The sequence below is a fragment of the Homarus americanus genome, unplaced genomic scaffold (assembly GCF_018991925.1).
Source record: "Homarus americanus isolate GMGI-L3 unplaced genomic scaffold, GMGI_Hamer_2.0 scaffold11151, whole genome shotgun sequence".
Taxonomy (NCBI): domain Eukaryota; kingdom Metazoa; phylum Arthropoda; class Malacostraca; order Decapoda; family Nephropidae; genus Homarus; species Homarus americanus.
In genome coordinates this window covers 130,204-146,075 of record NW_024737446.1, presented here as the reverse complement: position 1 = coordinate 146,075, position 15,872 = coordinate 130,204, and the positions used below count along the sequence as shown (strand labels likewise).

The 15,872-nt window shown below is 41.0% G+C and overlaps 1 protein-coding gene across 1 annotated transcript in view; it reads right to left on the bottom strand.

The window, feature by feature from the left end:
• LOC121873438 (beta-1 adrenergic receptor-like) overlaps positions 1 to 2,826 on the bottom strand; it is a 35,929-nt gene extending 33,103 nt beyond the window's left edge. Inside the window, exon 1 of the mRNA XM_042377017.1 lies at positions 2,424 to 2,826. Coding sequence (XP_042232951.1) covers positions 2,424 to 2,478 — 55 coding nt within the window. The 5' untranslated portion in view covers positions 2,479 to 2,826. The remainder of the gene's footprint in view (positions 1 to 2,423) is intronic.
• Positions 2,827 to 15,872: the final 13,046 nt, after the last annotated feature.

The following is a 15,872-nucleotide window of genomic DNA, read 5'->3' as shown; positions in this document are numbered from 1 at the left end:
TCTACCGGTATATAATACTGTCTACCTCTACCAGTATATAATACTGTCTACCTCTACCGGTATATAATACTGTCTACCTCTACCGGTATATAATACTGTCTACCTCTACCATTTATATAATACTGTCTACCTCTACCGGTATATAATACTGTCTACCTCTACCGGTATATAATACTGTCTACCTCTACCGGTATATAATACTGTCTACCTCTACCGGTATGTAATACTGTCTACCTCTACCGGTATATAATACTGTCTACCTCTACCGGTATATAATATACAATACTGTCTACCTCTACCGGTATATAATACTGTCTACCTCTACCGGTATATAATACTGTCTAACTCTACCGGTATATAATACCGTCTACCTCTACCGGTATATAATACTGTCTACCTGTACCAGTATATTATATATAATAATATCCAATTACAGAATTTTACTGTAGTTAGCAATTTCTACCTTTTTAAACAATGTCAACATTTTTATTGTAGGTAGCGCTTGTCAACTGTAGCAAACAATTAGCGCCCTTGTACTGCACTTAACAAAAACAACTTGTTGATGAAAATGTCCCTCTACGACATACGGTAGTTGTTAATGTATACCGTAGTGTACTGTAGTACTGTAGTTCAGAACGTCCAAATGTTTGTTGAGTGTCACTTTACCTCATTGTGTTACATCTTGCAGGTAACAATAATACTGTGCGCGGTCTTACGTTAGTAAATTAAGACCGCGTGAGCTATTACACTATTTTTATTGAGATAAAAGTAATATAAGTAATATAAGCCTTTTGGAAGAGGTTCTATACTTGGTGTTCACCCACATGGCAGCTCTGGGTTCATAAATATTTATGTTTTAAGTCCTAAGGTTTTTAACCATGAAGGAAGGTCCATACACTACTGTACTCTACAACATCTGCCAACAATTACGGAAAGGATCTCCCTCATCTGCCTTTCGGGGTAAAATTCAAAGTGTAACTGTCCGGGTAACAGTCTGGGTGTAACTGTCGGGGTAACAGTCTGGCTGTAACTGTCGGGGTAACAGTCTGGCTGTAACTGTCGGGGTAACAGTCTGGGTGTAACTGTCGGGGTGACAGTGTGGGTGTAACTGTCGGAGTAAAAGTCTGGGTGTAACTGTCGGGGTAACAGTCTGGGTGTAACTGTCGGGGTAACAGTCTGGGTACAACTGTCGGGGTAACGCTCTGGGTATAACTGTCGAGGTAACAGTCTGGGTGTAACTGTCGGGGTAACAGTCTAGGCGTAACTATCGGGGTAACAGTCTGGGTATAACTGTCGGGGTAACAGTCTGGGTGTAACTGTCGGGGTAACAGTCTGGGTGTAACTGTCGGGTAACAGTCAGGTGTAACTGTCGGGGTAACAGTCTGGGTGTAACTGTTGGGGTAACCGTCTGCGTAAGCAACAATCTGTGTAACTGTGTAACACTGTCGGGGTAACAGTCTAGGTGTAACCGTCGGGATAACGGTCTGGGTATAACCGTCGGGGTAACAGTCTGAGTGTAACAGTCGGGGTAACAGTCTAGGTGTAACTGTCGGGGTAACAGTCTGGGTGTAACTGTCGGGGTAACAGTCTGGGTGCAACTGTCGGGGTAACAGTCTGGGTGTAACTGTCGGGGTAACAGTCTGGGTGTAACTGTCGGGGTAACAGTCTGGGTGTAACTGTCGGGGTAATGGTTTTGTTGTAACTGCAACTTTACTTAGGAACTTACGACCAACTTCTCTGTCAATTCTTTTAATACCTTTTGTCTAATTTTAAATTCATAGTGAGACGTTTTCACGTTAGCCTTGTGGTGAGGTATAAGTTATCTTTGTGTACACATAAATAAGGGAGTAATTAAGGACAGCTTTTCAAAGCGGCCCAAAACGTAATTCCCGTTGTGGGAACCTTTAGTTTAGCAGACAAACGACTGCTGAGAAAGAATTCACATTAACCTTTAGAGTGCCTGGGCTCCCCTTAGTTCATTAAAATCGTCTGGCGTTAACCAGAATAAAAGTCTTAATGAATACTTTATCCTGGTTAAGGATTCTATGAAGACCGGACCCTTCTGGCCTGGTCTGTCACGATCTGAACGACGCTGAAGGAACAGGGGCATAGAGACCTGGATGAGTAAATTATACTCCGCCGAACGTTATTAAAATTATCTACTTCATTATAGGATAAATTTTACCCTTCAGAAAAATGGGAATATGTTGACAACTACTTTGATCTAACATACAGATTATCGCTTAACACTGACTATCAGCGTCCTGCACAAAACACAGACTGAAGTCAATTGTGGGGCTTGACATTGATAAAAGGATAACGAAAGCAATGAGCCGACAAGTCAACACCCTGGCTCGGGGTCAGAGATCAACATTCAAGAGCTAATGTTAGAGACCAAGGATACGTTAATGTGTAATGCTTACCTTGAGAAGAGCTGGAGGTGAGAGTGTCATTGGCAGGCAATGTTTGTGTAGTCATTATTCCAGGATTGGTGAAGTGGGTAGTGATAGTCGGCGAATGACCGGGCCAGACACGAGGTTACCCACTATCAAAGTGATGTTTGCGTCTTGGTGACAGCAACAGCATCCTAGATGCTGGCTTCACCGTACCATCATCGCATCGTCTTCTCCGCTCAAATTCACTGGTGCTCTGCCTCTTATCAGATCAATATATCTGTGTTGTATATCGGGTATGCAAGCATTTTACCAACAACACCCACAGTAACATTCACTTGAGTACTATTAAGAAGGTGCTACGCTGGCTCACTTCACCGGGATACGTTTTCCTTAGGGTCGACTAGAGCGAGAGGAGACGTGTGTTACTCACCACGCCTAGGGACCAACTCGTCCCCGTCTCCAACTGGAGGTGCTCAGCCCACTGCAACGCGCAGACGTACCCGCCTCACCAGACAAAAGCACATCGATACTGTACTATTTTTAGGTAAGATGATAGAACCATTCTTTCCTCGACTTTGAACATGTAATGGTGTAGAAATAAAGACAAACATTAAGATGCGACTGGCTGGATCATTTCAATGGTCGAGAAAATTATGATTAGGAAACAGGTGTTATCCTGTAACACTTTTGGTGTCAGGGCAAGTGATCGTTAATTTTTTCTTGGGTGAAAACCGAAGAGTAGGGCTAGACAACTCTATTTTGTGCAGTGTTGAGCGGCGAGAAAGAGGGGGGCGGGTCAACAGGACTACCAACAGGTGTAGAGGTTTTACCCTTCATATTAAATTAAAGGGGAGTGAACGATAGAGGATACAAACTTATACTACAGCAAATTCAACTGGTACTTATTATAGTATGAAAACCTTACTACGAACTCTTAAAATGGTGTACTAATCATTCTAATATACAGATGCTTCTTTAAATGCAAGTAAATATACGAAATATCAAACATATTATCAAAACTAGAGAGAAGGAAGACAAAATCAAGTTAATGCTCGCAGTTTACAGTCGTAGGCCAGATAGTGTATAGTTATGACACATGGAGCCTTTCTTTCAATTGAATGAGTGAGGTCAACACGCCCGGCGTGTGCCGGTCTATAAGAAGAACATAAGAATGGTGGAAACTGCAGCGGGCCTATTGGCCCATACTGGGCAGTCCCATTTACACCCAACCCCTATTTCACATATATCCATCCAACCTATGTTTGAAGCTATCCAGCGTATTCGAGTTAATGATGATATTTGTAACTTGTTCCACTCGTCCACTACTCTATTTCCAAGCCAATGTTTACCTATTTCGCGCCTAAATCTAAATTTGTCTAATTTAAAACCATTGTTACGAGTTTGCTCCTGGTTGTATAGTTTGAGTACCTTTGTAAAGTCCTCTTTGTTCAGCCCTGACTTCCATTTATACACCTATATCAAATCGCCCCTCACTTTACGTCTCTCGAGGGAGTGCAAATTAAGATGCTTTAACCTGTCTTTGTACTCAAGGTTCCTAATGCCCGGGATTAGTCTTGTCATTCTCCTCTGAATTTTTTCCAAGGATTCTATATCCATTCTGTAATACGGTGACCAGAATTGAACCGCGTAATCCAAGTGAGGTCTCACAAGCACAAGATATAGTTTAAGGATGACCTCGCTAGTCGTGTAACTAACACTCCTTTGTATGAACCCAAGTACTTTATTAGCCTTCTTTCGAGCAAACACACATTGTTTACTTGGCTAAGATTCCTACTTATCATTACTTCTAAATCCTTCTCGTAGTCGGATTTCCCAATAACATCGTTGTTCATCTGGTAACTGGATTCCCTGTTTACATCTCTTATACTGAGTACTTTACATTTGTCCACATTGAATTTCATCTGCCATTTTTCAGACCATTCGAAAATTTTGTTTAGATCTGTCATAGTTGGTCCTCGTAATTTTCGAATTGGAAAATAATGTATAATTCCAATAATCGCAGCTGTAACTAAATTACAAACAAGCGCTCTTGTACCGTATATATGTATACCATACATTAAGGACAAGTAATTGTTCACTTACTGTATTTTGTTGACATCATTATTTTTTCGGATAAATTCATAAAATAATAAATATTGAACGTATACGCCAAACCAGGTTTTGAAAAAAATCGTAATTTTTTTTAAATCAAAATCAAAACGATTTTTATTGAAACAAGATTTTTATGATAATAATTTTTTACCCAATTATTCACATTTCATTCTTCTATAAAATAATGCAGACCTTTTTTTCTGTGTAGTCTGTTTAAAGGCATTATCTGTTTAGAATCTCTCAAATTGTTATTCCTACATCATTAAAAGAAAACGTTCTTACCCTCTTTCATTATGCACCCCAAGATGGACATCCAGAGCGAGATAGATGTCTAACAAAAATTATACAAACATATAATTGGAAATCTATGAGGATCGACATCGAGCATCACATTGCTAAATGTTTATCTTATGCAAAACACAAGGGAACAATGCTGGATCCCGCTCCAATCCTAGAATACCCGACGGCGGAACGTCCATGGGATACAGTTGCGATCGATTAATTGCAACTACCAAAAAGCCATCAAGGCTCTAGTTACGTACTTGTCTGCGTTGACAATTTTTCCAGATTTGTGGTACTCGCATCAATGCCGAACAAGTCCGCCGAATCAGTGGCTCATGCACTAGTCACTCATCTAATATGTCCTTTCTCTACACCTAGGGTGATACTCTCGGATAACGGTACAGAATTTAAGAATCAACTCTTAGCTGCTATATGTCAACAATATGACGTTAAACAAACTTTCACAACCGGCTACCATCCATCTTCAAATGGGTTGGTCGAACGTGCGAATAAAAAAATATCTTGAGATTCTCCGACATGTGGTGAATCCAATGCATAGTTCGTGGGAGGACTGTCTTCCACCGGTTGCAGCATCCATCAATGGATCTATAAATAGCTTTACAGGCAAATCGCCATACTACATAATTTACGGTAAAGATAAATGCTTACCATATGATTTACTAAGAGGAATCCAAAACCTGTGTACAACATGGATGACTATGCCACGAAACAAATCAATGTTTTCACGAGCATCCATGGAAAAGTACGAAAACTCTTAGCAGCCTTACGTGCTGAAATGATCTGCAAGCAACACAAAAAAGCTAAGCCTTCAAAATTAGAAATAGGAGACAATGAAATGATAAAAGCGCCGGAACGCATATCAAAGTTCTCGCCTAAATTCACAGGTCCGTACGTGATTAGAGCGAAAGAACATGGAAACAAATTCCAAGTAGTTGAACCAACGTCAAATGTTACAGATATCGTACATGTAGATAGAATGAAAAAAGTCAGCAGAGACTTAGTAGGGACTCCTAATGTCAGTCAAGTACATCCTACTTCAACTACAACAGTTGCTCAACAAAATATAACGATAGACAATAAATATCGTCAAAAACTACGATCAGCAACAACATCTCGTTAATCACTACTACTGTTGGGCTGGAGAGCGGTGACAACAGCCGCCTCCCCAGCAGACGTCGTCAAACCTGGAGCCTTAGTTGCCCCACTAGGCCAAAGTATTAGTAGTACAAGACGTTGTAACTATCAAATACGAGCCAAACTAGGAAATAAAATGATTGCAGTTTCAGACGCGGTTAGGAAACAAAATAGGGCCATTGCACAGTCCATCAACTAATTGCTGCGTTGCATATATGTGAAACTAATTATCATCTAACTCCTATCTTTCAGGAGCATGAAGTGGAATATTATTATCCCTTATTAGAAGCAACATTAACACACAGGGGAATACTAATACACATTCCATTAAAATCAAAATTTTGTTATTAATGCATGGCATTTGGAACCATTTCCACTAAAAGCGAATGAGGGAATAATAATTCTGAGCAAACAAACTGAACTAATAGTAGTATCATAGGATTTTTCATTAGTTACTGTGGCTAAGCATGAAGTCCTAAGTCATTGTAAATCAACATATTTGCATCTGCATATTTGTCCGACGTATGCTTTCGCATTCACTCGGGTCGTAGAGGCTGCATGTGAATTAGCTCTGTTACAAACTAATGCCTCTACAGCTCTACAACAAAGTGTATACACTCCAATACCACATAGATTAGTGTTTCACGCACATGTCAATAATGTGCAATATTTCTTTTTCCCGAATCAAACCAGTGTGATACTTATATGTCAGGATGTAGGCAAACATTTAATGGTAGAAGGTTATCATATAGCACCAGACTATTGTGAAATTAGCAGTAATGTAATCACAACCTTGCCTACTCGCCATCATCTTGCATTTGTCACAAATATTACTTCTGACCTGATTCCCATACCATTTCCCTTAAATATAAGTTTCAGAAATCTCTATATTGTTTATGATAAGCTTAACCTCCTATCTTATATTAATGAGACACAGTTTCCTGAGTTACACGATTCTCTTCCTTTATACTTATCTTCCGGTATAATCCTACCTGGTTTTATTATACCTACCATCATATTTATAAGTTCCTTGATTGTTATGATAATTTGTTACAGGAAGATTTCTTCTAGGTACACAATAGTTTCTAAGAAAACTTTTCGGAAGGAATTGCAAAAGCATATAAACGACGAAAAAGTTTAGCTAAGCACACCTTTTTGTAACAAGGTTAGGTACACCTAGGTTTTAATCCGTGAGGACATCTGTTGGTGGTGACCGAGCGGTGTAACAGCACAATTTGTATTATATAAATATTTACCCAAATGTATATTACCCATATATTCACCAAGTTATTCACCGATGTGTATGCATGAATGGGTGAGTTGACATTTCCTGTGACCAGCGAGCGAGATCAAGCTGGGTCAGCGCCTCTCAACAACAACAACCTGACGTGTATCCTGTAAGACGCCCGCCTGACAGGATGTGCGTGAGAGAGAGACTATCATATCACCTGTTACCCAGTGAACACCTCACTTAAGTGCTCTCCCATATAAGTGCACTAAGATACTTCCCTTTGTATAGAAGAGAAGGTACAATATACTCTCAACTGAACTCAGTACCAGTGAGACTATATTTTTCTACAATAAAAGAAAACCAACACAGTGTTTACTTCAGCCCTGCCACTTATCAAATCAAGAACTATTTTATATATATATATATATATATATATATATATATATATATATATATATATATATATATATATATATATATATATATATATATATTGTGTGACCAACACAAGCCTACTCCTCCTCAGCAAGTATACTGAGCACAACCTCACTATCACCGATACCTAGTCTCGGCAGGCCGAAAATTTCGAGGGTTCATGGCAACACCCACGATCCAAACACTGGCATCTCATTGACTACATCATTGTCAGAGTAAGAGAGCGCCGATATTTCCTTATCACTCGGGCCATGCGTGGTTCAGACCACTGAGACACTGATCATCTGTTCGTCAGATCTAAGCTCTCACTTCACGTCGCCCCAAAACGGCGAAGGGAGCAAGCCTCCACAAGAGGTTTTAACGCTAAGCGTCTGGAGGATCCAGCAGTAACACATGCTTTCAGAGAGGTGCTCGAACAGGGACTGTTAAATAACCCGACAACAAACAACACAAATCCCATTGCCGACTCAGATATTCTCGACACTGTCATGAAAAAACCTCTGCAAATTGACCCTCGGCAAGACCGAAAGAACACACCAAGACTGGTTTGATGAAAATGACCTGACAAACAATGTACTCGTCGATGATAACGTGCTGATTTAACTGACTGGCAGAACAACCCTCAGTCTCGGACCAAAGCTGACACCTTCTGCAAGAAGAAAGTAGGAGCGCTACAAGGCACTTGAAATCTCTTACCAATGTAGTCTACGATGCATCCTCCGAGTTTGCTGTAAGAGTGTCGAGGCTACTATTATCCATGAACAACTACGCTGGACTGGCCATGTTACGTTCATGGACGACAGTAGACAGGCCAAAGCAGCTACTTTGGAGTCACCTAACGAATAGTAAACTTTATGCCGGAGGACAATTGAAAAGGTATAAGGATAGTCTTAAGACAAACCTGAAAAAGTGTCAAATCGACCCCCTCACCTGGGGGTCTATTTGTACACATCGTCACGCTTGGAGGAGCACCACACGAGAAGGTGTCAATACTTTCGAGTTAGTCCGACTGCAAACTGAGGCAGGCAAGCACCAACGCCGGAAAGACGCTGCCACCGCCCCTCCCGCACTAGATGCAGCTCTCCACATGTACAACGAATGTGGACGACCCTGCGGGTCCCGTATCGGTCTCTTTAATCACCTCAAAACTCACCAACCTATGTGACAAACTTAATAACTCATATTATTGTATCATAGCTGGATGATCATCATACTCAATTCCGAGTGACAGCAAAGTAGTAGTAGTGTGTGAATGTGTGTGTGTGTGTGTAATAATAATAATAATAATAATAATAATGATAATTAACGATTTATTAAGAAAACATGGCAGCCAGAAGGCTGAATATATACAATGAACAGAGATGATAAGTTTCAAATGGTGAAATCGGGGAGTGGGTCACTTGATTGACAAAAGCTTTCAGTACAGAAACATAAGAAACATAGAGTCAACATATAGATTAACTTTAGATCTGATACTGTGGGAGATGGTCTTGTAGACATTCTTGTGACCTGATGTCGGCACCAACAAAGTCCTTCCCACTGTCTTGATGGCCGTTGTACCTGACTGCTAAGCTGCTACCTCACTAGGGGAAAGGTCATGGCAGCTCAGCTCTGCTCCCGGGGATAATTACCAAATATGGCTAGTGCTACTTGTAAACGGGGTTACGCCCATCTGTGGGACGAATTAGAGAGTACCAAGGAAAAAAACCTGAAATTAGAGGAAGAAAACTTGAAATTAAAGGAAGAGATAGCAAGGATGAAGGAAGAAACGAGACAAGGATAGCCTGTGAATGACGAAAACTCAGGAGAATGGAAGGTTGTGAGGAGAGGGACTACCAAACTGGTGGTTAAGAAGCACATCAAGGATACAACAACGACAACAACAGCTAAGTATACCAACTCGTTCAGTCCCTTGATTGACGAAATGGGCGTTAGTACAGCCAGGGACAGGGCTGACAAGGAAGGTATAAAAACTTTAATTGCTGGTGACTCACAGGTAAGGTACTTGGACAGAGCCTTTTGGGGTAAAAATAAAATTAGGATGAGGGTGTGTTTGCCAGGGGCTGAGGTGGGGGATACAGTTGACAAGATGGACAATATCTTGTCTGGTAATGGGAACAAACCCATTATCTGCCTCAGTGCAGGAGGCAATGATATTGGCCGTTTTAGAAATGAAGAGCTTTTTGATAAGTTCAAGACAGCTATAGATCGTATTAGGACTAAGGGAGGGATCCCTATCATATATGGTGTCCTGTCTAGAAGGAGAGTTAGCAATGAATGGTTGTCAAGAGCAGTTGGTGTCAACGGCGGTCTTGATGGATAATGCAAGTCAATATCAGTCCCATTCATTGACAACTGGGACAACTTCTACGGCAGAAGGGACCTTTATGCTAGGGATGGGGTACACCTGTCTCGGGATGGGGTGGCAACCCTGACTGGGTCTCTAGAGGGGGCAGTTCAAAAGATATCGAAGTGTTTAAACTGCTAGGGGAACATATGGGCACGGGGGTGGATGAGAATGCAGTGGGAGCGGGTAAACAAAGTGAAAGATTACAAGGAAATAGTGTTACGAATGATGACAAAACTAAATTAGACAGGGAGTTTAAACCTAAACGCGGTAAAGGGAGGGCTCAGGGCACAACTAACTTAAATGTCTACTACGCGAACAGTAGAAGTATGAGAAACAAAATAGATGATATTAGGGCCTTGGTATGTACCGAAAAAATCGATATTATAGCATTCACTGAAACATAGATCAACTCACGTGAGTTACCGGTCGAATACCAAATTGCGGGTTACAAATTGTTCCATACTGATAGGCAGACCAGGAAAGGAAGCGGAGTAGCAATCTATGTCAGGGATAATCTGAATTGTGAAATAAATAAGGAAATAAAAACTGAGCGGAATACAGAAACAATTTGGATAGAATTAATCGACGGTAGGGAAAAATTAATCACATGAGTAATATATAGACCTTCCAATCTTGATAGAGTCAATGAGTGACTTATCTGGGATGAAATGTAAAGGGCTTCTATTCACAACAAAGTCTGTATAGTAGGTGACTTTAACCTTGGCCAAATAGATTGGACTAACCTTAAGGGTAACTCAGAAAAAGAGGATTTTCTCGAAACGATCCAGTACTGTTTCCTAAGTCAACATATAACCGAACCCACCCGGGGTAAAAATATATTCGATTTAGTTCTGTCGAACAGAGAAAACCTCATTAGCAATGTCGAGGTAGGAAACGAGCTTGCAAACAGAGATCACAAAGAAATTTGATTCCAGTTAGATTTTTAGGGCAGACGTAAGGAAAAGTCCACTAAAGTACCAGATATCAGAAGGGCAAACTTTGACAGTTTGAAGATGCAGCTGAGGGAGGGGGTGTCGTGCTTGGGGGTGAGCTACATGACCTCGCATGAGGTGACCTCACTCAATGCACCCACAGAGGGCGACCTCACCGTACCAGGAGCCCTGACGGTTGAGAATGACCTGATAACGAGATCTGAGATTGCCGAGTTCCACGACAATTTAAATAATGAGTTACTTAATGCACAAAGGCAGAACATATCATACAAAAAACTCAGATCAGACAACAATTACCCTAAATGGATAAATAGTTATTTAAAGATCATCATTGGCCAAAGGAAGGCTATAGGTGGAAGGATAAATCGTGGCGAAATTTACCTCCGGGATTATTATAAGGTATTGGCGAGTAGGGTTAAAACCGAGATAAGGAAAGCCAAGAGGAATAATGAGGTAAGGATAGCAAGGAAGGAGAAGACAAACCCCAAAGGATTCTACCAAATGTATCAAACTAAAACACGAGAAAAGATTGGACCAATACTGTCAGATACCGGCGAGCTAACTGATAACGATGGGGAAATGAGCAATAATCTGAATAAATATTTTTGAACAGTTTTCACCATCGAAAATTTAAACATGATACCCGAGGCACCGATTCTATTCAGAGATAGTGAAGAAAACAAATTAAGAGAGATAGTAGTGTCTAGTAACGATGTTAGTAAGCAAATAGACAAACTAAAGCCTAATAAGTCACCTGGTCCCGATGAGATATTTGTTAGCTTATTAAAGGAATGTAAGGAAGAGCTTAGTATGCCCTTAGCAAAGTTGTTTAACATGTCCTTAAAAACAGGTGTAGTACCAGAATCCTGGAGGATAGCAAATGTAATACCGATTTTCAAGAAGGGGGATAGATCACTATCCTCTAACTACCGCCCAATCAGTCTAACATCAATAGTAGGCAAATTACTGGATGCAATCATTTCAACCTATATTCGAAATCACCTGGAGAAGCACCGATTGACCAATGATTCCCAGCATGGCTTTACAAGCAGGCATTCATGTCTAACAAATCTATTAACATTCTTTTCAATTATGATGTGGTATATCTCGACTTTAGCAAAGCCTTCGACAGAGTCCCCCACGAAAGACTAATTAGAAAGGTAGAAGCACATGGCATCAAAGGTAATGTCCTTAAATGGATTAGGGCGTGGTTACAGGACAGGAAACACAGAGTGAACATTAACGGCACTAAGTCCCATTGGAGCAATGTCACTAGTGGAGTTCCCCAAGGCTCAGTACTTGGACCATTATTATTTATTATATACATAAACGACATAGATATCGGCATAGACAGCAACATAATTAAATTTGCTGATGACACTAAAATAGGATGTGTTATTAAATGTGACGAGGACTCCGCAAAACTACAGGAAGATCAAAAAAAAATTTCGAATGGTCTAAAAAATGGCAGATGAAATTCAACGTATAGTAGACATAAACAGGGAAACCAATTACCAGATGAACAACAATGCCAGTTTGCATGAGCACCTCCCCTAAACCTAGGCCCGAGGCATCAATACACATGGTAAATGGTTATCAGCATATACCTAGATCACGCGCACCTACAGTGATTTACTTGCATATATATATATATATATATATATATATATATATATATATATATATATATATATATATATATATATATATATATATATATATAAATATATCCACGTTTTTCGTTGTGGATCTACATGAAATATATATATATATATATATATATATATATATATATATATATATATATATATATATATATAACAAAGAAGTCTGTCTGTTTGTATGTATGTCCTCACGAGAATCTTGGAAACTACTTTACCGATCTGTAGTGATGATGCATGGTGATATGTGTTGTGATGATGGGTGGTGTTATATGTAGTGATGATCTATATCTATATAAAACAAAGAATGTCTGTCTGTTTGTCTGTGAGTCCACACGAGAATCTCGGAAACTACTTTACCGATCTGTAGTGATGCATGGTGTTATATGTAATGATGATGGATGGTGTTTTTTGTAGTGATGATGGATGATGTTATATATAGAATATGAAAAGTATCCCTCTGTTGTCATTGGCAACATGGTTAAGAAATGTGAATACTGGGGTGCAAAGAAGTACAAAGGAGAATCTGCTGGACTTTGCTGCTCTCATGGGAAAGTACAACTGCCACATTTGGAAAAACTACCACAACCATTGAAGACTCTCATGCTGGGAACAACACCAGAGTCAAAACACTTCTTGGAAAATATACGGAAGTATAATTCATGCTTCCAGATGACATCCTTTGGAGCCACCAGAGTAGTTCGTGAGCACGGATACATGCCCACATTCAAAGTCCAGGGTCAAGTCTATCACAAAGCAGGATCCCTCTTACCACTGGAAGATGAGCAGGCAAAGTTCCTCCAAATCTACTTCATGGGAGATCATGAAAAGCAGACTACTATCAGGTGTGGCAACATTCAAGGTGTCAGACATGACATTGTCCTATCTATCCAAGAAATGCTGCATGAGCGTAACACGTATGTACTGTCATTTAAAAATGCCCTGGAAAAATTGCCTTCTGACGAGTACAAAGTCAGGTTCAAAGCAGACACCTTAATGCACTACAGTGAGACAATGTGGTGCCTCCCGGAGGGTGACGTCCTACCGTGGCCTAGCGAAAGAGCCGTCTCATCAGTCTATATAGCACATAGACTTCCATATACAAACAATACCACGCTAGTCGTGAATCGAACCCTAGATCTCTGCGTGTGAACTGGGATCGCTACCACTGAGCCACAAGGAAAACAAAAGTATTCCTAAGCTTTGTTTTATTGCACACAAAGCCTGTTCATTCGTCTTATTTTAAAGCAACGTGCCAAGTTTGTGGTCGTAGTAGCATTTTACCGAGTCCTGCAAGGAAACACGAGGCTACATATAAATATATATCACATCAGTCCATAGAGCACGCACAGCCTCACGACGGCGACAGCGGACACGCAATAGCTTATTCTCTTGTATCGTCTAGTGACCCACTTGATTAATTAGTGCAAGGTGAATCATGCGGGCAGTATCACAAAGGGGCGTATTAGATACGTGCCGGAGCTAGATCGAGTGGTGATCATCTCCTGACAGCACAACAGAAGCCAGTGTTTACTAGTTGTAAATACGTGACAATGTTCGTTGTAAGTTACCAGCTCCGGAAAGGAACCAATAGCCGGCTTTTTCGGAGATCCTGTTCATTAAAAACAACTCTTGTTTTTTTCCCCTACATTGTTTTCTTTTTAATTAAGGGGTGGTGGTTCACCACCCCAGGACCATCTCCATGGGGGGCAAGAAAACACCACCCCCGATCCCTCGCAGCGGGAAAGGGGACGACCAGGACCGAAATGACCAAAGTAGTATCTCGTCCTGAAGTGGAGAGACACAAGACGTAACATTACCTAGGCCACTAACAGACGGACAAACGCAAGACTTCCAGATAAGACCTGAGAACACCTGAATTATAAGGTACCGGAGGAATGACCAGGGTTCCTTTGACGGCATTAATGAATTTATTATAAGTAAATGTGTTAAGGCCACCATTGGGGACATGGAGAATGTCCGGAGCCTGAGGAACGGTGAATTGCAGGTCTAGATAACGAACACTAGTCGGGTTAAAGACGCCATGAATCTTCAATTGTGAAGTAAAGGCCTATGTACAGTCTCGTTCAAGATTTTTCGAGCAGTGCTGGCGACAGATGGTAACTCATGGCCGTTTGCTTACTATAGTACGTAGTAAAAATTATGAATGAATGTAGCAGTGATCTGTGATTGGTTATTTAGTTCCCTGTTGCTTAATTAATGGTTGGGCTTTTACATTCATTCATAATTTTTACTAAGTACTATAGTAAACAAACTGTCCTGAGTTGCCATCTATCTCCATCAGTGTTCGAAGAATCTTGAACGAGACTACCAACTTCCTCAATACCTGCCCCGAATTTTAGCACTTGAGTGAAGATGATATTGTGGACTTTATGAAGAATCAAGACATAGTTGCTGCGAGACTTTTCACAAAGATAATTGACGGCAATAGGCGAAACACATGGACCTTGACATTTGGTAAGACAATCCAACCTGAACACGAAGTGGTTGGGTTTGACAGGGTTGCAGTGCAACTCTAGATCCTTTTTCCAGTTAGATGTTTTAAGTGCCAGCAGTTTGGGCACAACACCAAGTACTGCAGGAATCCTGCAGTATGTATGCGTTGTGTCCATAACGGCGTGCACGAGGAAGAATGCACATCGGTTACGTGAAGTGTACCACCTTCAAGGCGGGTCATGCTGCTTCTGACTGTACCTGTGAGGACTGGAAGAAGGAATATGAAATATGCAGAGTTGTTGCACTGCAAAGAATCGGCTATAACTAGGCGACAAAACTTGCGGAGGGAACCCAAAACCCTATGCAAGGAGTCTTGTATTCCCAGATGGCCAAGACAAAGAGACATTAATAAGACCTCCCCAGACCATTCTACCCCGAATGGGAAGAGCATTAAGACATCTGTTGTCATGATCGTAATGACGGCTAACCTAAAACCTATAGGATTCATATTACGCTCAAACGTCCACAAAACCTTCTGAGTCCCCCAGTGGAAACGTCCCCTGAAACGTGATGTCGTTGTCACAGTTAGTAAGTGCTCTCCCCTTCACCCATACAGGCCCCTAACGCAGCCTAGGCCGTGTCTGTAGCGTGGATGTTGTATCCACTATGTCTGGAGAGATGTCCGAGGTCCAGTAGGATCAGTTATCTTCGTGAGACCCGACCATCAGACACTTCAGTACTACCCATGGGCCCCATAGCTAGCCCGTCTGACCCTAACGCTCAGTCCGCGAGGTGACCCCGGATCACCAAGCCACAGACAACTACCAGCCCCCATCAGTG